Below are 25,338 nucleotides of genomic sequence, written 5' to 3' on the forward strand. Positions count from 1 at the left end.
TCTTTCATCTCTGCTCCAGACCGTGGCTTCAGACTGGTCAAAGGGAGGAGGAGCCAGCCCAAACTGAGCCGTATGGGCTAGGGTTGATTGTCATGGGAAAAATGCTTTCTCTGTCTCCTCTCTCCACTCTCTCCAGTCTCCTCCTTAGAAAAAGGCCCATCTTTCAGTTTTTGTTTCCAGCGGTTCCCTTTTCTCTTATTCAGTGTTTGGCTTTCAGACATGTATATACTAGGCATGGTGATGATGTATGATGTTAAGACTTACTTGGTTAAGATAAACAGTGTTATTAAGGGAATGCTTTGAGATGATTTTGTTTAAACCTTCCTGTGTCTTGTTTAAACAGGAATATCCCAGTGTGCTGATTGGTGTGTTCATTGAGCAGCCCAGTCCATTCCTCTCTGAATTCTTCCAGCGGCTTCTGACCCTTGACTATCCCAAACACAAGCTCAGCGTTTTTGTGCACAACAACGTGAGTCGACACAGCTGCTCAATGACATTGCTAATGCTCTCCTCTCTAGACGTGATATTTCTTTCACCCCACTCTGTCTTCCTCTGGTCTCTCTCTCTCATCTTCTAGTTCTTTAATTCTCTCTCTCTCTCTCTCTCTCTCTCTCTCTCTCTCTCTCTCTCTCTCTCTCTCTCTCGCGCTATAATGATTCCACTTGCCACCATAAGCCTTTCTCATCTCATGTATGAACCTCTCTTCCCTTGTTTTAGGAAGTTTACCATGAACGTCACATCCAGAGGTTTTGGGAGGAGCACAGGAATGTGTTCAACGGCTTCAAGGTGGTCGGGCCCGAGGAAAACTTGAGCCAGGGAGAGGCCAGGAACATGGGCATGTATGTGTGTGGGGGGGTACTTTGTTTGTCTTTCAGTCTGTCAGTTTGTGTCCTACTGCTCTTTTGTGGGTTTTTTTTGTCTGTCTGTTTTATTAAACTAACCCAACAAGGTTTTTACAATGATAAAAAAACGTTAAAAAGCAATAAACCCCAATTGATCATCCGCAAAACTGTAAAACAGCAAGGCGATTATTTGATGGCGAAAAACACTGTATTGTCTATATTTAGGATGTATTCCAGTGCTGTTTTAATTGCTACGTTGCTCAGAACTCTCATAGTTCGTGCCAGAACAAGGAAAACAACACTCATTATAGGTTTGTTTTAAAGACAAGATCGTTGGGTTGCTGCGTTGGGTTGCTGTGTCTTAGATCTGAGGTTTTCTTCTGACCAAGGAGTAGTGTTGTAACCTGTCTTTGGTCTGTCAGGTTGAACAGAACAGTGCCTCTGGTATACACAGTGGCCAGGGTAAATTGCACAAAAGTCCACATACCTGCAGGTGCAGACCCACTTGAATGCTCATGACACACACACACACAGCAGGAAGGTCAACTGTGCAAGTCCACATGCCTGCAGGTGCAGACCCAAACACACTGCCCAAAACACACACACACACATCCACTCCTCAGGGAGGAGGCCGCCGACGAGAGAGAGAGGGAGAGAAGTTATGTTAAAGATCGCTGTAGAAGTTAGACTGCATAATCATGCACTAAGGTTTATTTAGCCCTCTGGAAACATTTAGTGTCTGGAAACATTGGTTTTGTTTTCAGACAATCACACACAAACATACACACATACAGATCTAGAAATAATATTTTTCTCTCTGTGTGTGTCTTCTTTCGATCCTGTGGCTCAGGGATCTGTGTCGTAAGGATGCCGGCTGCGACTTCTACCTCAGCATCGACACAGATGTGATGCTCACCAACCGACAGACCTTGAAGATCCTTATAGAGCAGAACAGGTACGATCATTGTAATACCTCCACGGCCCATTTGAGTGCACTTTCTAGAACCTTCCACACTGGTTGTTTTGTCCATAGACAGACCATAGACTCGTATTCCTCAAGTAGCCATACCACAGAAACTTTACAGTCAAGCCGAACTCAACCATTTAAAAATAAGCATGGCATGGCTTCCTGTTTTTTTTCCCCGGGCACATGGAAACAGCACTGGGCTCTATCGGTTGAGCTTAAAACGCCACTTTGCATTATCCAGAAAACAAACATGCACAGCTTTTCTTTTTTCTTTTCCCCACCTCACCATCTTTAAAATGCGCTTATACCAGATGTCTTTGTGGTGCAAGCCATGTGACTAACACCCGAGGACAGAAAAGAGAACCCCTTCTGGGTATATTTAAAGAATCCATGGGAATTCTCTCCTGGCCTAGAGGTTGCATGGAGAAATCTTAAACTCTGAACTCTGCTTTTTTTAAATTATTATTCTGCACCAGTCCTTCTGTATTGTGAATGAAGACAGTAATTTCTGGTGATGTGTTTTCAAGTATTTGTTTTCCTCATAATTGCAAACATTTTGATATATGTGGTTTAGGAAATTATCAATTAGAATGGATAGACAGACTGCCTCAGTCACATGCAGATTTACACATATTTGACAAAGTTTGAATGCAGTTAACATTAAGGTTACTTTAACTACCATGCAAATATGTAGAAATGTACCAATGCTTCTAGCAAAACACACTACATAGGATTTGTTGTGTAAATAAATGTGATGAAGTAATAGTGGTGTAGGTTATTACGAAAGTGTGACAATACACAATATTAGGGAGAGGTGTACAGGTTGAGGAGAAGTTGAAGCTTGTATTACCAAAACAAGATCAATGTTAACATCAATTTACTGTGAGATTATGGTCTGACATCACCAACTTGGTTACATCCCAGTTCAGCTGTGGGGTTCTGAGTTTTGAGATGTGGAATGTTTATTTTCACTGCAAAGAAAGCCACTATATTGGCTGACAGGCCTGCTCTGAAATGTCACTTTGTTTTATCCACGTTGACAGTGTCATACTCGGCTTGCTCTTTTCTCTCTTTTCCTTACAGAAAAATAATTGCTCCCCTTGTCACTCGTCATGGTAAACTGTGGTCCAACTTCTGGGGAGCCTTAAGTCTGGATGGTTATTATGCCCGCTCCGAAGACTACATTGACATTGTCCAGGGGAAGCGTGTGTAAGTTCCAAGCCCTCAACCAGTGAGGTCTGGATTGTATGTAACAAATAATGTACTCTAATTCCTCTTCAATTTTTTTTTTATGTGTCTCTGTCTTTTTTCCATCACAAGGACTATTAGAAAATATATTAGTATTGCTGATTTACCAAACAATGTTACGTGGAACTAGTGTCGGAATAAGAAATCCGTAAAAGCCTCTATTTGGAGGCTTATTGGGCTGTGAATGCTTTGAGTGAAAAAACAAGCCAGGAAGACGCAAATTGGTGATGATCTCATCGGATTTCACCAGAGACCAAAGTGTTCGGAATGGGCAACATGTGTGCCCAGCATTGGATCCTCTGCCAAGGATTCACACCAATACCTTGTCAATCTAGTCCTGTAGTGGTCACAAATGACATTTTGCATATAATGAATAATCGATGAGCAGTCCAACAATATGAATTATGGTGAGCATTATAAGGAAGGACTGTTTTCTCTTTCCCTTTTTCTCATCTCTCCCAGTGGTGTATGGAACATTCCTTACATGGCCCATGTATACCTTGTAAAGGGCGAGGTCTTGAGGAATGAAATGAAGGAGAGGAACTATTTTGTTTTGGAGAAACTGGACCCTGATATGGCCCTGTGTAGAAATGCCAGAGAACTGGTAAGTACATAAACCAGAACACAATGTACAAAAACTTGTTTATGTGTATTAACCAGACTTATCCTTCTGTAGTAGAGTAGTCCACTGTATAGTAAAGCTTGTATTGTAATCCAGTCATCATGAGAACAATTAAAGACATTTTAGGAGCTTTCTACCTTTCTCTCTTCTTGTGTAGACTAAAGAAAGATAACTCAGACTGTTGGTATGTCAGTGCCATTTTGTATTTGATTGTTTAAAAAAAGCTTACAGCCCCGCAGAGTCCAAAACAGGATGGACTGGCAAGTATAATAGCAGTCTGTCGTATATCTGCTGTCTGTCCTCAAGGCATGAAATCTCCCCTTTTGTTTACGACAGCCTCTATAGTGTGTTACGGTCTTCCTGCTCCACCTGTCCCCATCATCCCCACCCTTCCTTTTCTATACTTCCTCTATTTTTACTCATAGGATTTGTGTGCTGTCCATCAACTAAAGCAATGTTAGACTGGCTGCCATTTTGTTGTTCTGTTGTTGTTACACCATTAAAACCTGTGACTTCTGTATATTCAGCTTGTGCTCAATGGCCATTCATGTGTCACTCTCCCATGTTACCTCATACTAACAACGGCTCTGTGAATGTTTGAATTAACATGCATTTCCCCTCATCTCAGCATGCCCTTCTTCCAGGATAACCACCCAAAACATCAGCTTTAGAGGGAATCTTACTCTTTACTCTTGTGCAGGCACATTTTCCACTCCTCCCGAGTTGCTCGGACTGTATGTGACATTACACACATCTGTTGCGTTCTCTCTCTTTCTTCTGGGTAAAAAGGCAGTAATGCAACACTATTTACATGGTGCTTTTCTTTATTTTAGACAAATCAGAGAGAAAAAGACTCCCCTTCTCCGGAATCATTCCATATGCTCAGACCCCCAAAGGTTTTTTTGGTTTTATTACTCTAACCTGTATAAGTATTTATTTACAGTGGGTTGGCTATGTAGAAATTAACATTATTTACCTTTGTTTGGTTTATGACAATGTTGAGATTAAGAGAACTCTTCCATATTTATTTTTATCATGCCATAGTCGTGTATCTTTTTTTGTTTTCTGACATGCTGTCTTAAAATGGACAAACATCCACTTTTCAGGAGCTCTAGTGTGAACAATTCTCCAAAAAGCCCATCCTTACATTAGCAGATATTAGTTGATAAACATGGACATGAATGTCATTGTAAAAGGATGTACGTAATAAACGTTTATAGAATCAGTAGGAACAAACAGTGGTCTCTTTTGAGGCAACCAGAGAGCCTCCTAAACCCATTGGAAATCGATGTTGACCCTCTGTCTGATGATTAAAAGTTTGAGGTATAGATTTTTTTTTAAATCTCGAGGAAACACCGGTTTTGATTCCACGTTCATCATCAATCTGAAAAGCCCTTTTGGGAATGCTCCCCTGAAGGAAACATACAAGAAGGGAGGATAACGGATATGTCCACCTGCAAGTTCCCTGTTCTGATGCTTTCACCCCCTAGAGCCCCCCTCCCAGCACAACAGCACAAGCTTCTTCCTCAAAAAACACCTTGACTGATCTCAGACTAGGCTCAGATAACACATCCACCACTATCTGGTCCCAGATTCTTCCCAAAACAACACAACTGAAGTCATTATTGTACATCAAAATGTGGAGATATTTCACTAATTGGACACAAGAAAACAGTAGGGCCAAACAACAACAAAAATCCTATATCTGGAAAAGCCTAGTCTGAAAGTGAGTCCGACCTCCCCCACACCACCCCTAAATGCCAGTTGCCCCGTCCTTTGCTTCATCATAGAGGGAGTGTAATTCCTGGAGTTGCTCTATATTCCAAACCTACCTCCCCTGTTCTCCTGTGCCTCTGTCTTACCTACAACCCCCCCCCCCCCCCCCAGCACTCACCACCCTATCCTCAACATTCCTCAGTCTCTCCCCTCGCCATAAATAATCTCAGATTATTTATTTATTATTAACCTATTTAAAATGATCCACTGGTGCCTCTTTTTTAATGTACCAGTTCCAGACAGCAACATTTGAATGGTTGAACGTTCAAATGTAAATCCCTTGATGTCAGATATGAAGTGTAGTATCTGTGCTATGTTATATGCATGTCTTCAAAAGAGTTGTAAAATAATAAGTTTGTCAAACAGTGAAAGATATGGTTTATAATGTAAACTGTAATGTGTTATAGTGTGTTGTTTGGGACCTCATTTAACTTTCCTTGTCTGTTTCAGGGAATCTTCATGTACATCACAAATCGTCAGGAGTTTGGGAGACTAATTTCCACCGCTAACTATAACACGTCACATTATAACAGTGATTTGTGGCAAATATTTGAAAACCCTGTGGTAAGTCATCAGTTTACCTTTCCATTCCTAGTGCAAAAAAATGTAAATTAATCTTTTTGCAGCAGTTCGAGACAGTGAATATCTGTTTGTGTTAGTACTCTGGAGAAGGTTGTTGTGGAATGATTCTTCTGAGAGGTTTGTTAGACTCGAAAGCACAGTTTGCTGAGGATTGTGTTAGGGCCTGTGAAAGCCAATACAGAATATAAGCTGGTTAGGTATGCAGGTCAGGGAATGGTCCCTCTGGTTAATCTCTGGATTCCAATGTTCTCTCTTTTTCTTCCCAGGACTGGAAAGAAAAGTACATCCACCCTAACTATACACGCATCTTTACAGAGAACTTCCTCGAACAGGTGTGTGTGGGTGTTTACGTATGTAGCTGAGATGGTATTACATAGTCTGTATGGACATCTGGTTTGAGTCTCAATGTCTGGAGATGACATCAGAATCATTCCAAGACTGTTCTAGAAACACTGTATCCCTAGTGTGAAATTGTGTAATTGGAGATTTATAACGTTCAGTTCATATTGCTGTATATTAATGGAATAATCAGTCTTTCACTGAGATTGATTGATTGACTGTGTGTATGCGTGTGTGCATGTGTGTGTGTGTGTGTGCATGTGTGTATTTGTTCCATTGGGTGTGTTGCAGCCTTGTCCAGATGTATTCTGGTTCCCTGTAATGACGGAACGGGCGTGTGATGAGATTGTGGAGGAGATGGAGCACTATGGGTCTTGGTCTGGAGGGAAGCACGAGGTAGACTTCCTGATGCCACACACACACACACACACACACAAAAACACACGCACACAAACACACCAACACTAAAATGTTTACATCATGACTCCAATCTCATATTTCTTACAAATTAAAGGCCTTTCGAAAATGTTACATCATTGCCTGTAATTCATGTGACTAGAAGTAGGCACCTGGTAGAGCAAAAGAGCAACTCATTCTTATAAAAGTGTGTAACCTAAAGACCATTGTTTCATACACAGACGCTGTGTAACAATGTTGGCTTTGCCAAAAGGGTCATTAATTCAAACATTAAAATACTGTGGTTTTGGCAGAGACAACACACCACACGTCATCCACCACCCCCTTGAAGAAACAGAACTCTCAGACAAACACGTACTGTAGGATATTATGACATTTCTACCATTGCTCATCCCTGTTTTCTCATCCCCTCAGGATAAGCGCATCACCGGTGGCTATGAGACTGTGCCCACAGACGACATCCACATGAAACAGATAGGCTACGATAAGGAGTGGCTACACTTCATACGCGAGTTCATATCGCCCGTAACTTTGAAAGTCTTCTCTGGCTACTACACCAAGGTTAGCATCCTAAAAAGATGACAAAGTAAAAGATAGTAGCGTTGGTAGTAAGACAACTGGCTCAAACGCTCATGTTGAAGCAGATGTTCAAATCCAGATAGACACAGTATCTATGCTGGTATTTCTCCTCTCCTGCTGGTAATTCCTCTCTCCTGCTGGTATTTCCTTTCTCCTGCTAAAAAGAAGGTACAGCTTAAACAAGAAAACAAATCTACCTTTTTAGCTCAAAAACTCACAATCTTGTCTCATAATCCTTACACCAAACAGCATGGTACTTGCAGTTACTTGTAACCGGCATTCCATGAGTGTTTTTGAAACGGTTGACTGAAGGTACATTGAGAAGTTACTCTATCCTGTCAGTTGACATGTGGTCTTGGTTTTAACATAGGGCTATGCTATCATGAACTTTGTGGTGAAATACACGCCTGGGAGACAGGCCTACCTGAGACCGCATCACGACTCCTCCACCTTCACTATCAACATTGCACTCAATAACAAAGGCACAGACTTCCAGGTAAATTGCAATTTGTATTCAACATGTAACTGAAGTAACAGTAAGTTGTTCATGATATGCAGAATTGTGTAACACAGGTCTTTTCATTTGCCAAACTTTGTCTTACTGTTTATCCTTTTTCCATCTCTTTACCTCCTCCTCCCTCTATTTATCACTGTCAGGGTGGAGGTTGTCGTTTCCACAGGTATAACTGCTCTATAGATTCTCCCAGAAAGGGGTGGAGCTTCATGCATCCAGGCAGACTGACGCATCTCCACGAAGGCCTGCCAACAACCAACGGCACTCGCTACATTGCAATATCCTTCATCGACCCTTAAAACCTGGAATAGATTAGGCGTTTATCAGGTTTTTTGTCTGTTTTTAATTTGTTGTATTATTTTATCTGATTGCAGTCAGTTATGTTGTAATGCTGTGCTTTGTCCCGTCCCCCCCGTTTTTTGTGCTTTAATTTACTTTATTTATCCACAAAGGAATGTCACAGATCATCTCTGTCAAACAGAGTGTGGTGCCTTTAGGGAAAGCTTTTTTCTACCATTCACTGAAAGAGCTTATCAGGGAAAACCTGAAAACATGTTATTTTTCCCCGCAGAAACTCATCAGAAATCATTACTGTACTCAACTATGGCTCTCGGACACTCTCAAACCCCCCATGTTACTTTATTCACATGACATTTGCCTACTTTAAACTAATGGTATCAATGATGTTTGTTGATGGTATTGGGGATTTTATATCTAAATATATATATTTTCCATCAGAGAAAAAACATTGAATTGCAATGAATTACTTTATACAACTAGAGTCACTATGTGTCCAAAAAGAGATGTCTATTTTTGTAACTTAATAACAATAAACACATTTTGTAGCACCAGAAAGGAAAATGACAACATAATCTGTAATGAGTTCTGCTTAAAAGAAGTTTGATAATGTCAATGCTTTACTTGAAATTCATAACAAGGTGCTGCTTTTAGTACACATTTTGGGAGCTGAAAACATTTCTGAGATGTTTACTTTCTCTGAAAGTTGTGATTTGTGATTGAACGTTGAACCTCTCTGCCTGTTCAAATGCTTAACTTATTGTGAAATGTATGGACATTAAAAATAATACTGAAAAAATGACATTAATATACATGTGTTTGAAATTGTCAGTTAGAACCACCAACTTATTTTCTTAACATTGCCTTAAAAGACTACAATCTTGGAAATTGATAGTTTCAGTCACTTGTCAAAAATGCCTCAAAACAGTTCTGTTCTAAAAACCATATGACCCATGTCGGGCACTTGTTCCTGCACGTACATACTGAATCAATCACCAATGAAGAAATTACCTTATGTGTGCTGAGAAATGGTGCTTAGCTTCAGAGAACGTGTGTGTGGAGGATGTGTGGTGTCATGTGAATGTACAGCCGTGTGACTGGAGTTGATGTTATTAGTGTGCATACAAGCAGAGTAGCTACAGCTACAAGCTCAACGAGTAGCTACAAGCCAACGAGCATTCTGGAATGAGACTTGAAAGAGAGAGCAGAGAAAGTTTGCATGGAACTAGGAGAGGGTTAGAATGGGTCACAGTTTGGGAGGTGTGCGTCCATGTTTATCTTAACTCCCCAAGCCGCCATTTTATGGTGAGGGAGGATGAGATCATCCTCATGAATCAAACTGCCCTCTAATTGACCTCCCAAAAGAATGAAGCACTACAAGCCATATAATTTCAAATTAGCACTCCACTCCTTAATCTAAGGAACACTTTAACAGATGTACAATCAGTTTATCCTATTCCCATTGAAACTACAACCAGTCAAAAGTCAATAACAATCATGATTTATACATTTACATTTATGCATTTAGCAGACGCTTTTATCCAAAGCGACTTCCAAGAGAGAGTTTTACAAAAGTGCATAGGTCACTGATCATAACAACGAGATAGCCCCAAACATGAAGCATACATTGTGAAAACCAAATAAGTCCCCAAGGGAAGAACAATAAGAGCATGTAATTAGACAAGTTACAATTAAACAGCAAGATCCTCAAAAGTGCAAGAGTGTACCTGTGGAAAAAAGCAAGCAACAATAATATATTTCACGGCGAGTACAATAATTTTAAGACAGTTACAACAAACCAACAAAAGCAACAAGTCTCTCAATAAGAGACATTGTGATCCTGGAGGAAACTAATATCAGGTCCAGCCAATCATTCCTAAGTGCCGTTGTACAATTTATGATCAGATGTTTCACCAATCTTACTCTATTAACTATTTTCTCTAGTTGCCTTGCCTCCTTAGCCTCGGGATATTTCAGCTGAGCTCCTCTCTTCAGGCCTGCATTTTCCCTCAAGAAGAATTACATGGACTTCCTGACTGGACTCACCTCATCCAGGCCCTACTTCCTGTATAAAGTCTGGATGATTTGAGGAGGCCTTGTGAAGTCCTCAGTGGAGGGAAGGAGGAGGGAAAGAGGGGGTAGTATTTAAGTCAGAACCTGGGTTCAAGCCCTCCCATCTCTGGTGAAAGAGGCCTTTGTGGGGTGTCTGTTCCCCCCCAAGAGTCAGCTGCTGAAAGGTGACATTGATCAGGGCCAGGCGGCGCAGGAAACCTGCATGCTTAATAAGCTTGCCTGGTTCTCACACAGGACGACTTATCAAAGACCGGAGCGAAAGAAAAATATTTCCAAGTCTGCTGCTGGCTGAGGGAAGTTCAAGTGGACGGGATGTTTAATATCTCTTTTATACCCCCCCATGTGAATTAAATGAAGATGGTTGTGTTCAAATACCACAAGCAAACCTTAAGCCTCTCTCAGCAGGAGCCCACACAAAACTCCATACTCGTAGGATTTTAAAGCGAAAAGAACCGGCATTCTCTGTCAAATGACCGAGAAGCTTTGCTGTCGATGAAGAGAGGTGAAATGCAATCCCATGGTTAAGTAAACCTAAGAGTACCTCTAAATGCAGGGTGCCCCATGACAGATAGTGATTACACCGAGTGTGGCATACACTCTGGTCCGTGACCGCACAATGGATTCAGGCTGTGCAAGTGTTTACAACGACGCATAGGCCCTTAGGCCTGATGCCGCGGGCTGCGTGTGGGCACGCGTGGGGTCTAGAGGTGGAGTGTAGGAAGAGACTGTACATACCACAGGGCACCCACTATTGGGCGGTGTCTACCCTGTTTATGGTGCCAATGATGCCAGGCTGTCTGCTAGCCCTGAGGGGGAGGATGAAAGGAAGCGCACAGTATGTATCTGCTGTTGCCAGCCTTCAGACTTGGAATTCACCACAGGCTTGGAACACATGGGGAAACACAGTCTCCAGTGCTCATCCCAAAGCTTGAAATAGATGTGGATAGGCCTAGTTTGTAAAACCAGCATCCACCCATCATGTCATTCACAAAATGTTCTTGTCTGTTTCTGTTACCTTGTTCATTCATCTTCTCAACTATTTAAGACGTACTGTACTGCATATTTCGCCTCCAGTTTGTCTTGAATCGCTGGAAGGGAAGGTAATCCATCTTGGAACACGGAATTGCTTCCGGCAGAGCAAAGGGTGGCCTGCTCTCTCTCTGTCCTCCTCCACTGGTGAAACACAGTGCAGCTGTTGATATATGGGGTAATGACTATTACAAGATGATGGAATGCTGAAATATGAAAATATTTCTGCGGAAATGGGGGTTATAGTGAGCTGAAAAGCGTAAATGTTAATAATGCTCTGATGTTTAGAAAGTTCTTCAGAAGAGATTTTTGTCTAGGCAGAGGGACTTAATATTCGTCTGTCTGCGGAAAAGTACTGGAGTGGGTGACTGAAAGAAGACACGTACTAAAGGGAAACTTTCAATCGTCTGGGTGGTTTAGGTTGGTGTGTGTGTGTATTGGTGTGTGCATGTTAGTGTCTGATGCATACCTTGGAGGGTGTGTGTGTGTGTGGTGTGTGCGTGTGTGTGTAAAGTAAACAGTTCCCAGTGTGATTTATATGTGTATTCTCCAGGGAGCTCTATGAGCCTTTTGTCTTTGCTCCCGAGTGCCCACATTCTCTAAATGAGTAGGATGCTATGATCCAAGTTGTTCCTGGTGACTAGGCACAAGCTTGTGTAAGTTAAAGCTAACAATGTATGCTGCTGGGTACAAGTTTTACTCTTGTTAAGAGTTTTAATAGCTTGTGACACCTGGGTTTCAGTAGCCAAGCTAACACCTCATAAAAGATTTTCATTTTACGGTGTGCCCTAGAGAAGACTGCTGAATGTGTTGAGTACAGACACATTTCTTTGTGACATTGAAATGGTGTTTCACCGTTCACCCTTGTTTATTTAGCTTTGCCATTTAGGGACTTGTAATGTAAATATTATATGGGGGAATCAAAGGTTGCGAAAACAATATTTAGGACAGTATATAAAGTAAACCACAGAATACTGAAGACATGGCCCTTATCTTTTAGACAAAATAATGAGTATAATCACCAGCTCTCAGCCATGAAGACTATTTCTCAGGTATGGGTTTGTCTCCACATCACCAAACACCAATTAAAATTGATTGTATGCTTTGAGGGCCAATCAGCATGTTCCTTTTTCCACCAGACAGCCAGTGAAGCATTCTGTTTAACCATCTCACTGTAAACTATGTGCAATCACCATTTAGCCAAATTACACAGCAACATTGTGAAAACAATCAGTGGCCCCTACACGCCAGACAGACATTTATTGATTCATGGAAAAGACAAAAGTGGAAGTGGAGAGAAATGGAGAGAAAGAGGGAGGGGGTTAGGAGGATGACTGGGGAGGGGGGGGCATTCTCTTTGAACCCACAATGGCCTAGTTTACAGCCCCAGTGAAAGAAGAAAGTAGGAAATATGGAAATATGTCTGAGGGCTATTTCTGGTGCTGTTTAAACTTTAGTGAGGTTATGCTGTCTGGTGCCTCATTCAGTCCAACCTTGTCAGACCAAGGGAGGAAGAAAAGAAGAAAAAGCATTGCGGTTTTTACAATGTTACTGATGGGTTCAGCAGGGTGTGATGAGGTATGGGTACAACATGAGACACAGAGAGTTGTGTGTGTAGTTTGTGTGTGTGTGTGTGGGGGGGGGGGGGGGGGGGGGCACTGATAGGTGTATGGCCTTGTTGGTCCAGACATACCATGTTTGTATGTCAACCAGTCCTCCCAATTGATGCATAGAGACCGGCACTGGGCCCACTGCCATTAGAGGGGGAATTCTCACTGGCTCAATCACACATAACTGGCTCAATTACACATAACCTCTATGTGGTTTCATGCAACTAATATAAACATTACAATTCTAAAGACTGTATTTTAAATAGTTCTGTTAAGCTGTGGAATTTCTGCAACCATGGAACAGTGTGTCTGACTGTGACACAGTTTGACATATCTATTGATATAGCCTGCATCAATGCTAGTTCAGTAAGACAATGTTACTAGATTTGGTTCTAAGACAATTTGCCAAAAATGACAACGTGACAGGAAGGGGAAAAAAACTGGACAGCACTCCTTGGCCCATATTCAAATTACCCATGATCCCATCTGTTCTCATTTGAATCTATGCCAAATGTTGGCTAATGAGCTTGCTAATCGAGTCCTCCACACAGAGAGGCTGAAGATGGGTCAGATGGGTCTGCCTCTAACAACGCTGCAGATACAGACGAGAGAGAGATGCTGTCTATTAGCAAACAGATGGACCTGATATGTCTGTTTTTGATATCACTTCCAGATAATTCCAAAGTTAACTGTCAACAACAGGGGGGCAACCGCACGTCCTCATGTTTATGTACCCTGCCTGTCCAACGTGACTTTGATCTGCGGACGTTTGTGTTGATTGGTACTGATCTGGATCATTCTCTGGTAGTCTCCGTGTGTGTGTGGTCACAAGCTGGGCTGACCACCCATACTGTTTTGGTTTTGGCTGTGAATCATGAGAAAATGGTGCTGGAGGTCGGAATGTTACTGTCCAGATAAACAAATCACTGTCAAAATTACACAAACATGGTGCTACTGTGTACAGATGACAAATGTTGACAAAAATTGAAATGTATTGTAAGCACTTCTGTAAGCACTAGTTTTTGGGAACCAATTACAGTTTTTTCTCAATAGCTAAAACACTCAAACCCATTGTCTGAACAAAGTTCTCAGTTGCCTGAACTCATTTTGTTACTTGTGCAGTCTGTTGTCAATACCTTAAACCATTTCACATGGTAAAACACAATTTGCAGATCTCACTTAGACTTTTCAGCAAAACTCTAAACACATTCTCATTCTCAAAACACATTCTGCACTCTAATGCAAATGTCATCCATACTGGTAAACACAAGTGGCAACATCAAATACAAATAGAGAAAACATGTCATTGATTAAACACAACCACTCAAAATTGATTTCACTTGTTTCAAATGATGTGACAAAACCAATATAAGCCAGTTGAGAGAACAAACTGGTTGTTGTAAGTGGGAGAATATTGCTTGTGATGTCGACGAAGTGCTCTGACCTGACCCAGTCCAAAGACAATAAGAAGCATATAGATCATCCTTTGCTTTTTGTCCCTTTTCCAAATTTTTTCCAATTGCTTAGACACAAAAATGTCAAATAACACAGTTAGTGAAACCTGACACCCAGGGAGCAAAACAGCAGCCCAGATCTGCACAACTATAATAACATTCTCAGCCTCACACTATTTGCAAAATACTACACACAGTGTTTTGCAAATCACTAAACACACCTTTCTATATTAGACACAAAAATTTAAGATTATGTCACTTAACTGCCTTTTTTAGACACTGTAAAATGCCAAATGTGAACGAATGGATCAAACATGGGCGTCAGGTGTACAAGCACTAAAGTGCTTACAGTTTTTTCCAATTGCTTAAGCACAATTTTGAAAACAGGGCTCACTTTGTCAAAACACAACACACGATTCACACAACTAGACACACAAGTAGCAGAACACCTCCAATCTTTTGCAAAATGAAACACTTCGTTCAAAACTATACAATCATGTATAAAAAAACATTTCTGTCACGGTATGCCACACACATGGTTCATAAAATTGGACTCTGTTTGAACCAGTTACACACTGTTGTGCAAAATTTTAAACACTTTAACACTAACTATAATTTTTTTAATGATATAACCTGGTTGATGTTGTCAGAGATATTGTTACAGTAGAGTACGTAAAAGTACATGTTGACCTAACACAACACACGTCCGTTGGCACAACCTCCATCTGTGTTGGCTATACAATTACAGTTTTTCACAATTGTTAATACACAAAAAGCAAAGATTTGGCAAAAATCATGTTGACCAAACACAACACACAACACCAGGGGGGTGTTCCATCAACGTCGATTAAGGAAAAGCTAGACTTATCTCACTTACTTTAGCGAGAGTTACGTTCCATTAAGGTGGCTTATTTTAGTTCTAGCTACGTAACCAAGGTAACTTATACTTCGGAACTAGCCTGATCCGTGTCAGGCTAAAAGTCAAGCTAAACTAAAATGTGTTGCAAATAATTTCAAACAGGCGGAAACAGAATCTCAAAAGACAGTTCCGTCGAGTAAATTCCTGCGCGCAAACCACTTTAGTCCGTGTTCGGAAACGTAAATTCAGACTTTTTGAAGTGCAGACATTAATGATTTAGCTACATGTTTACTTCATCTCCAAAAAAATACATTAATTTAAATAAACAAGTTAAGAAATAATGTTACTTTTGTTTTCAAAAGCCATTGGTTAATTGACATAAAATAAGGATTTAGAAACTAAGCAGAGCGTCTAGACAAGTTACAATCAATTATGGCGTATCCGTTCTTTGACAACCCTGTGGTGGATGAAGGTGCTCAGATTATACAAAGAGCGTTTATCCCACCAGCCCCAAGGGTCTTCAGAGACAGAAGTAATGGTTCCCTGACCAGTATCTGTGGAAGAAGTATAGGTTCAGCAGGCCCAACATAGTTTATCTAGATAAATGTAATTGTCATTCTTAAAAAAAAAATACATAAATATATATATATGAAATAACACTTTAGCAACTCTTAAGGATGGCAATGAACACATAAGAGCAGCCTACCATCCTTTGTAAAAAGTAATAGAAAGGAGAGTAGACTATGATAGTAGAAAGGAGGGTAGTAGACTGCAGTCTATGTAGGTAGGCCTAGACTATGTAGTCTGCTGGAATCACACACAAGGAAGCAAACCCACTGTAGCCAAGCCTTGACACTGTTCAGTCTGTCTGCATCTGTTTATGTCTTTGCATGTGGGACATTCTTGAACGGGCAACTATGCCAGGAAATATGAAGGGTATACCTTGCTCCAAAGCAGTACCTGAATATTATCATCAGTTTTTCAGGTAATCTTGAAACACAAAGAATCAAGGAGGACTTTTTATTCAATTGTATAAAGTATTTTCATTGTTTAAAGTAGCCTATATGTTGACAAGCCTCTATATTACCTCCCCTCTGGCTTCCCCAATATTATAGGTGCAATATACTGTCCCCATGGGTGTATCCAGGCCCATTGGAAGACTCAGGGGGTGACTGCCTGGTGCCCCCATGGTTGAAAGTGTTTCTAAAATGCCCAGTGGCAAAAATTAGACCAAGTGCCCTACTGTCTGCCATTCACATTGTGAAATATGCTTGAGTGCACAGGATGCCCCATGCAATAAATGACAGTGTGCCCTCTATAAATGTAAAAACATGTCTTTATGAGTTCCTTTATAGTATAGAAAATGTGATGCAGTACCCTATAGGGTGCCCTTACAATGGCCTAAATTGGACTGTTCCCATGCCCTTACTTCCAATGGAAAAAGGTGCTGTTATGAAGTGCCCTTTATGCTGCCCCTACATGACAGTGTCCCAAATGTTGCCCTTTCCAAAGAAGACAATTAGATTCTGTGCCCAACAATCTCCCCTAATGTTCCCAGTAGGGCATGCTTTCCCAAAGTGAGGCTGTGACAACACTTGGCACAGCCACAGTCTGTCACTGTCCAAGCCCCCTCTGGATCTGTGGAGGCAGACTATGTTAATTGGAAATACTCGTCATATAATAATGATAGTCATGCTGAGCAATTTTAAATGACTGTTCTGCCAAACAAACTGTGCAGTTTGGGTCACCTTCTGATCTAAAAAGTCAGTGCTGGATCTGTGCAATACTAGTCATTTTAGTGAATCCCCATTATAGTCATGGTTATCTTTCCCTTTTATCTTAAAGCTCAGCATTTAGCCTATCAGTTAATAAATGTGTGTGGCAAAGTTATTTTGAAGTTATTTTTGATTTTGTTCAAGATGTGAAGACAAAAACATTATTAGCCCACATCAAGTGCAATTAACCATGGCCTTCTTCAGTGTTTTGAATTTTATCCTACAATTTTCAATTGCTGCCACGTTCTTTTTTGGGCTATTATTCTCAGTCTCCTGTTGAGAATATCGACCATAGGCTAGCCTGTCAGAACGGTTTCAGACAGCTCATCAAATTACGCTAATTATCAGTAGGCCAAAATGCATATATATATATATATATATATATATGTTAAGTAGATTTGGTAAGTCTACAATTTACGCATTTTAACGGTCGTAATGGTTTGACAAGTTGTCTCCCTTGCCATGTTAATTGCGGCAACATTGCCCTTTTTGGGGACAAAAAAACTCAAAAAATCAATTTACACTGCTGAAACAACACACCTCTGCTGCTTTACGCTATACTTTTTGCGACATAACTCCTCTTTTCGACGATCGCCTGATCTGGGCTGCACAGTCTAAGCTTATTGAGGTCTAGCTTGAATTAGCGTTGCCTGTTAGTGGAACGGAACGTTAGTGGAACGGCTTGAGGCTTAAGTCTAAGTTGACGTTTACCCAAGTGAGACTTATTCGTGTTAGCGCGACTTGCGTTAGCGACGTTGATGGAACCCCCCCACTGCTGAAAATATTTACTGTATTTCTCCACATCTGTGTCTATGTAAAGGTTGCATTTTGTGTAGAAAATTAGAACATATTTCAAATTGAATACTGTATAGTAGGCTACATACTGTCACGCCCACCCAGCGTTAGTCCGGTGTGGGTGTGATCTGGTTTTGTTTTTCTGTTTGTCACCCTCACTTTCCTCAGTTGTGGACACACCCTCCTGTTCTCTCCCCGCACCAAACACCAGTCACTCATCAGCGCACCTGTCAACAATCAGCTCATCAACCACCTACAAAACCCAGCCCGACCTTCCTCTCTCTGCCGGATTGTTGTTTTTCTCATATGCCAGCCGGTCTGTTTTTTTGTTTATTAAAAAACCTCATTCTGCAAAAGTTCCAGTTTCTGCGCCTGAGTCCTGTCCCCAACCCTGACACATACTGTAAACACAGCAAATACATTTGATGAGACAAATTGTTTTTTTCAATTTTAACAACCTTCACTTATGTACCAATTGCTCGACCCAATTTGGCACTACTTCACACTCCCTTATCTGCATTAGACTCACACTTCTCAAGTAAAATCTGAAAGCATCAACCTACAACACACAACTATTCAAATCTCTAAACACTCAGGTCTGGTGAGCAATTTGCAATCAGGACTGCAGCGTAAAAAGGGCCTTGGGCCTCTGTTTTGTTTGGTGAACAATGGAGAACTTAGAACATATTGACAACCAGAGAAGGAGAGGGGTAAGAGAGAGAGGAGGAAGAGGTGGACAAGAAGGAGGGGTACAAGGGGGAGGAGGAGTAATAGGTAGAGGAGTAGAAGGACAGAGAGAATAAGGAGAACGGTCATCTCTAATGAAATTGGGCCACTGTGGTAGACTGTGTGCTCAACCATGGTTTGAGCATGAGGGAGGCTGGCCAGAGGGTCCAACCAAATCTCAGCCGCTTCACAGTTGCTGCCATCATTAGAACCTTCAGGATGGAGAACAGGTACAAAATCAATTTATTGTGTACTGTAATACTGCATATCAATAGAATAGTGTGCTCACAGTATTTGTATTTTGCAGGACTGAAAGGGAACCACACCGTGGAGGAAGAACACACACTTTCACAGCCGAACAGGAGAAATTACAAATATGGTTCGTGAGAACGCTATCACACTCCGACAAATACAAACTAGGATCCTGGCTGACCATGCTACATTCAGGAACGTCCAGACCGTCAGCCTGTTGCTTGGTAGTGTGCAGCAAATGCTTAGTTGTGTGTACTGTTATGAATGGTATGTGTGTGTCATTTGAAAATATGGCTGTGTGTACCAAATGAGAACACGAGTTCCATTTTGTGAACAGGTAAGATATTTGATGGCAAAGAGTCATCTTGCAAAGGTAGTGTCAGGTTTAGCATTTTGTGTGTGAGGTTTTCAGTTGTGTGTGTGCAGTTTTGAGAAAGCCGTTTTTGTTTTGAGAAAAGTGTGATAACAATTGTGAGAAGAGGACAAGGGAGAGGAGGATGACAAGAAGGAGGAGAAGAAGGAGGAGGTGGAGAAAGAAGGAGAACGGTGATCTCTAATGAGATTCGGGGCACCGTGGTTGACCATGTGCTCAACCATGGTTTGAGCATGAGGGAGGCTGACCAGAGGGTCCAACCAAATCTCAGCCGCTTCACAGTTGCTGCCATCATTAGAACCTTTAACCTCTAATGGAGAACAGGTATGAATTATATTTGCCTTGTGTACTGAAATACTGCATATCAATAGAATACAGTGTGCTCACTGTATTTGTATTTTGCAGGACTGAAAGAGAACCACACCGTGGAGGAAGAACATGCACTTTCACAGCTGAACAGGAGACTGACATTGTGAAAATGGTTCGTGAAAACAATACTATCACACTCCGACAGATACAAACCAGGATTCTGGCTGACCATGCCACATTCAGAAACATCCAGACCGTCAACCTCTCTGTTCCAGCGGATCCAGGAGCATGACACAGCTAAAGAGCTATGTACAAAAGGCTATAGAGCTACTGTGTTTGTGTGTTGTAGGTTACCTGTTAAACAGTAGCTCCGCCCGTTAGTGACGCGAGTGCAGTGCGACTCGTTAGTAGCGTGACTAGCATCGAGAGGAGAGTTACGTTGCTAGTTAGAGTTTAATGTTGTGCATGAGCCAAGCGGTGTGCGTCAATGAACGAATTGTAAGCATCTGTATGTGTGTTCATAGATGTATGCTGCCTATTGTTCGTAGGATTGTTATTACCAAGTTTCGTTATAAATCGTGAAGAGCGCCAGTGTTAAATGTTATAACGGACGCGCTGGTTCAGAAGCTATTGATGCTACGTTGTTTACTGAGGTGCGCGAGTCGACAGTTTAGACGCGGAGCTCTGAAGGCAGTAGGCTCTGATGTTTAATTGGTCTCTTTAACAAGATGATTTGTGTATTATTCCTTTGTGTATGATATACATTAGTAACTGTATTTCTCTTATTTCTTGTAGACCACACCTTACTTTCACTACTCATTAAAACTCCATAAGTCTGATCGTTTCTGGATCCATTTGTGTTCTAACCGACACCCAAGGGCGAACACACTCCGACAACACCCCTAAGGTTTACAGTCCCCTTAGCTCTCCCCAACAAGCTATATGAATACATATTCATTGATGAGGTTGGATTCAACCTGGTGAAGAGGAGGCGCCGAGGCAGAAATGTCATTGGCCAGCGCGCCACTGTTGAGGTCCCCAGCCAACGTGATGGGAACATCACTTTGTGTGCTGCAATGGGTTGACCAGGCCGTTGACAGTACTGTTCTGTTCAGAAATAAAACTTTTTTTGCCGCATATGTGTGCTGTTTTGTTTGACTATGAAAAAATTAGGCCTACACTGAGACATTTTACAAAAGTTTAAATGGCTCATTCTCCAGAGTCATTCATATGGTGTGTTCCATTTCTAGAATTGTGTTTTCAATTTTGCACGACGGTGTGCTGTGAATGCTTGGTAGTGTGCAGCAAATGCTTATTGTGTGTACTGTTATGAATGGTATGTGTGTGTAATTTGTGTGTGTCAATGGTCAATTGTTACTTCTTCAATCAGGAAGTAAGCACTATGAAAAGACCACAGAGACCTGTTCCATAAAGCTAGTTTACCGAATAAGCCAGACTTATGTCAGTTAGTCGGACTAATTTCGAGTTCATTCGGTTCCATAAAGCTAGCTCAACGTAGTTCGAACTCAGTTACTATGGTAACTAGTCTGGTCCGGGTCAGGCTAATTGTCAGGCTTAGACCGTGTTCTTGCTTAACCAGACATTCCTGTAACACTGACCCAACGGGAAAACGATTATTTACCACGGACATTCTCATTTTCTTATTCTCATCAGTTCAATATGTAGGCTACATTTATAGAAATTCAACTTAAATAATAAATAGCCTACAACATTTAGCCTAATGCATTAAACAATGATGATGATTTGATACACACCATAGCCGTTAAATGTATGGCTATGGTAGTTTGTGATTTCAAATGTTTAGGCATCAGGCATAGGCCTATATCTCAATCTAAATTAGTATAATTATCATAGCTATATAATTGTTAACAGTAGCCTGTTACAAAACAAACCTAAAATCCATAGGACATCTATCCTCCATTTTCCCGACACAAAAACCATGTTAAAAAGTTAGGCTACTGGATAATGTATTGATTAATAGTAGGCTATTTATATTAAACAATGTCAAAAAAGTCAATTTAGATGTGTTTAGAGGGTGTCTGTTTTTTAGTCAACGAAGTAAAGGTCTAAAAAAGGACCTCGACCTACGTAGCTATAGTTCACGTCAATCATGGCGTGTCATTTTATTTTGATGAAGCGGTGGATAAGAGCTGTCATAGTACACGGCTTAAAGGGAATGTTCTTTCTGGAAGAAGTCACGTGGCCGTGTGCATTGCTTTTGCCGTGGTGGATTGTATGATCCATGTTTTACCTTTCGGGCTGTTTAAGAATAGGGTGCACGCGCAATTAGCTTGACTACTTAAATCTGACTTGAATTAGTAGGAGTGCGTGAGCTGAAATTGGCCTTTATGGAACCTCTTTAGCCCCGCTTGACTAATTAAACTAATTCAAGTCAGGTTTGGGACTTTAAGTCCAACTTTTTTGAGCTGCCTTTATGGAACAGGCCTCAGGTGAGCACCTTTTTTTTTACAACAACAATGGAAGACGTTGCAGGAAGAGGAAGAGGGAGGGGAAGAATGAGAGGGGGAGGAAGAATGAGAGGCCAAAGAAGACAACCACTTTCAAATGAAATCAGATCAACCTTAGTTGATCATGTCATCAACCATGGGCTTACAATGCGTAGGTTCTCCGATGGAGCACGGAAGGGAGTAGACGTGTCTCCTTACAGCTCTGAGATAATGTGACTTAAATACACCTTGTATTGTACTTTTTTGTTTTTCACAGAATCAGTCTGAAACAATTTTAGACAAACTTGGGAAACTTTCTAGGTCTCTTTTTTCGTTTTTTTGACCGTACGCTATGCCTAAGCCAAAGCAAGACTCCACGAGGGCAGGCCACAAAACACCGCACTCTGATACACTGGACGAAGCTACGTTGGTAACCCCCTTGATGCTTCACTACTACAAGCCATGATGGATTCCCTGAAAAGTGACATATTCGGAAAAATTGACGCTCTGTCAACAAGCCTGCGACAAGCCCCTGCTTGGCCGCGCACACCGGTCAGGACGAGAGAAGCCAGGCGAAGGGAAACCACCTCAAGCAATTATTGCAAGAGTACACTTCTTTCATGTGCGGAGTCTGATCTTTAACCCTTGTGCTGCCTTCGGGTCACATGACCCAAAGGTTCATAACGAACCATCGTTGTGTTTACCCAATTTTACCCAATACAAAAACAAATAAAAATCATTTTCTTTTAACCTTCGCAATGTGGAGGGTCTGAGACAGCCCGACGGTTAAAAGAAAATGCTTCACTTTGTTTTTGTATGCGGTAAAGTTGTCACAATACGACGGTGGGTAACAATGACTGATGGGTCAGAATGACCCGAAGAGAACACAAGGGTTAAGCGAGCTGGGGAAACCTCTCTACCAGTGGCGAAACCACAGGGGTGGCAGCTGCCACCCTAAAAAAATGCTTGCCACCCAGGTTGTCAGAAGTGTCTCCTATAATATACTATACATTTATTGAATTTATATTTTTCTATTTAAGCTGTTGATCTCTTTGGTAACTTGTTCTAAAATCTTTAAGTTCCCCCTCCCCTGTAAAATGGTTGAGTCCATGAGTCCGCTTTGCTCTCTTGTCACCGTGGTTGCCTATCTCCCGCTCCATTCCAGTGAAGAAAGAAACGGTTTGAAAGCATTTGAGAAGCCAAAAACTGGAAACAAGCCTACTGTAGGCTTGCAGTGGTGAAAGAAGGTACAGTATTGCTGAATCGTGAATCAAGAAAATGTGAAGGGTGGGCATATGTGATAGACAGTTCAGTTGTAATTTCAATCGTTTATTTAATTGCTAGCTTGCAAAAGTCGGTAGCATACAGTAGCTAGCTCGCTATACAGCTTGCTTGTGCTACAGTACCTACTGTAGCCTTGAAGTCTACCACTGTTAGCTTAGCTAACCAACGTCTTACTAACATCTTTAGTACAGTAAGGTGGACTGACAGAAAATGTTATAGCAGTTTTTTCTCAGTTTTTATTTTCATTACGTATGTAACCTAACTGTTAAGTTATTCAGAAATCAGATTTTAGATACCACTAACCGTTATCTCACAAAAAGCCTTTTTCTGGCTGTTTTTAAGGTACTCCGTCATGTAGCCTACAGTAAACTCAGTAACAGTAAAAAGTGTGCGTTCTTTTGTTCTTATCTTTCGCTAGCTAGTTAGTCTAGCTTTGGTATAAATTATTTTGTATGTGATAACCTAATACATACAGAACAAGCCATTAGAAATTCAATTGGCCATTTCGAAAAGTATTTGTCATTATGAAGGGAAATATGTCATGAACATTTTGTGTTGTGTTTTCTGAATGCAGTTTTCTTTTCTTTTTTAGAGAAATCAAAGTTGGACTTGGAAAAAACTACATGTAAGTGTTTACACACACATCTAATGGGCTCCATTAGACCCTAGCCTATTTAACTTACCATCCAAATGCCAGTAAGCACTAAATCAGTTGTAAATCAAACTGATGGCACTGTTCAGATATCAGATCCTCTTTAAAACTAAACCACTAGTAATATTGCAGTTTCAGGGCCCAAAAATGAAGAGAAAAGGTCAGGACATCAGGACTTTTTTAAAGAAAAGGTCAGTCAACCCGAGGGAGACAGAAGTGGTAGAGCCACAGAAAGACAGTCAGAGTGTGGAGGTGGAACCACAGAAAGACAGCCAGAGAGTGGATGTGGAGCCACAGAAAGACAGTCAGAGTGGAGGTGGAGCCACAGAAAGACAGCCAGAGAGTGGAGGTGGAGCCACAGAAAGACAGCCCAGAACCCCCAGAGGACACAACCAGTCCAACAGGTCCACATGGTATGTCTCAGATTAGATAAAACAGTAATTTATATGGTTGCATTTACTATTTTTTAACAAAACAAAACATTTAGGTATTTACTCTGACCATAGTATACCTAAACAAAGTGATCAGTATGATTTCTGTAGAGGAACCACGTCAAATTATTTTCACTGTAAAATTGTTCTAACCTGTTTTCTCTTGTTCCAGATATATCTAAGCATCGACGAGACAGCCCAAGTCAACCAAAACTGAATTGTTTTGCTGCTGAATATGTAAATATATGTAATACCTGACAGTGTTTTAAGTCAAAAAAAGACAAAATTTGTTTGGGCAACAATATTTAGACTCTTGGCAAGACATTGCTGTTGTCTGTTTTCACAATCTGGATTTGTATAAATACATATAGACACCAGGCATGTGTGCGTGATATGCCACCCTTGAATTTCAACTTGCTACCCTTCTGCCACCCCATGTAAAATTTTCTAGAATCGCCACTGAATCCAGATATATCTACCCTGTAAACCCAAATAAGTTAGCAGAACTAAAAAAAACTAAGGCAATTGATTGCCTTACATTTTTTAAGTTAATAAACAGCAAATGTTTACTCCTCGACAGGTCTGCAAACACCTTTGTAAAGCGAGATTTGTTAAAACGTTTGTTAACCGAGACCGTAGGTCGAGGTTTATAAACAAATCGTTTTAACAAATCGAGGCGACAAAGCGTTTGCTGACCTGTCGAGGAGTAAACATTTGGTTTCTTATATACTACAACAATACGTGGGAAGATCACAAATCAAACAGGTCGAATCTGGAGCAGACGCCATGTTGTCAGAGCAATCAGCTGCACTTGCACTGGTGACGTCACTACACCTCCAAGGCAACATATCAACAACATCAATTCGTCTTCTGTCTGCTTCAGATACTTTTTTTAAATGCGAAGCGATTGCGGGGCGTTTGCGGACCTGTGCAGAAACCATATTTGGTTGTTTTAGGGTTTTTTTAGGCTACTTTGTTGCCGAGCAGATGCTACATTGTTAAGGTCAATGGCTACATCTCCAAGGCAACCGCTTGTTGCTAGGTCCATAAAACCATTTATTTACC

General features: G+C 41.1%; 2 protein-coding genes across 3 annotated transcripts in view; one reads left to right on the forward strand and one right to left on the reverse strand.

Annotated features, from left to right (window-relative positions):
• The window catches only part of plod2 (procollagen-lysine, 2-oxoglutarate 5-dioxygenase 2), a 36,189-nt gene extending 27,202 nt beyond the window's left edge, over positions 1–8,987 (forward strand). Inside the window, exons 9-20 of one of the 2 annotated variants that reach the window (XM_062479033.1) lie at positions 344–469; positions 718–839; positions 1,693–1,797; positions 2,893–3,018; positions 3,520–3,661; positions 4,513–4,575; positions 5,906–6,019; positions 6,304–6,369; positions 6,668–6,772; positions 7,208–7,354; positions 7,743–7,868; positions 8,030–8,987. In XM_062479033.1, the coding sequence (XP_062335017.1) occupies positions 344–469; positions 718–839; positions 1,693–1,797; positions 2,893–3,018; positions 3,520–3,661; positions 4,513–4,575; positions 5,906–6,019; positions 6,304–6,369; positions 6,668–6,772; positions 7,208–7,354; positions 7,743–7,868; positions 8,030–8,185 (1,398 nt within the window). In that variant the 3' untranslated portion in view covers positions 8,186–8,987. The remainder of the gene's footprint in view (positions 1–343; positions 470–717; positions 840–1,692; positions 1,798–2,892; positions 3,019–3,519; positions 3,662–4,512; positions 4,576–5,905; positions 6,020–6,303; positions 6,370–6,667; positions 6,773–7,207; positions 7,355–7,742; positions 7,869–8,029) is intronic. The other variant, XM_062479034.1, reaches the window with a different exon arrangement.
• cpb1 (carboxypeptidase B1 (tissue)) overlaps positions 1–25,338 on the reverse strand; it is a 490,881-nt gene that overhangs the window by 348,128 nt on the left and 117,415 nt on the right. The gene's annotated exons all lie outside the window — the stretch shown is intronic.

This window comes from Osmerus eperlanus, chromosome 15, assembly GCF_963692335.1.
Source record: "Osmerus eperlanus chromosome 15, fOsmEpe2.1, whole genome shotgun sequence".
Classification (NCBI taxonomy): Eukaryota; Metazoa; Chordata; class Actinopteri; order Osmeriformes; family Osmeridae; genus Osmerus; species Osmerus eperlanus.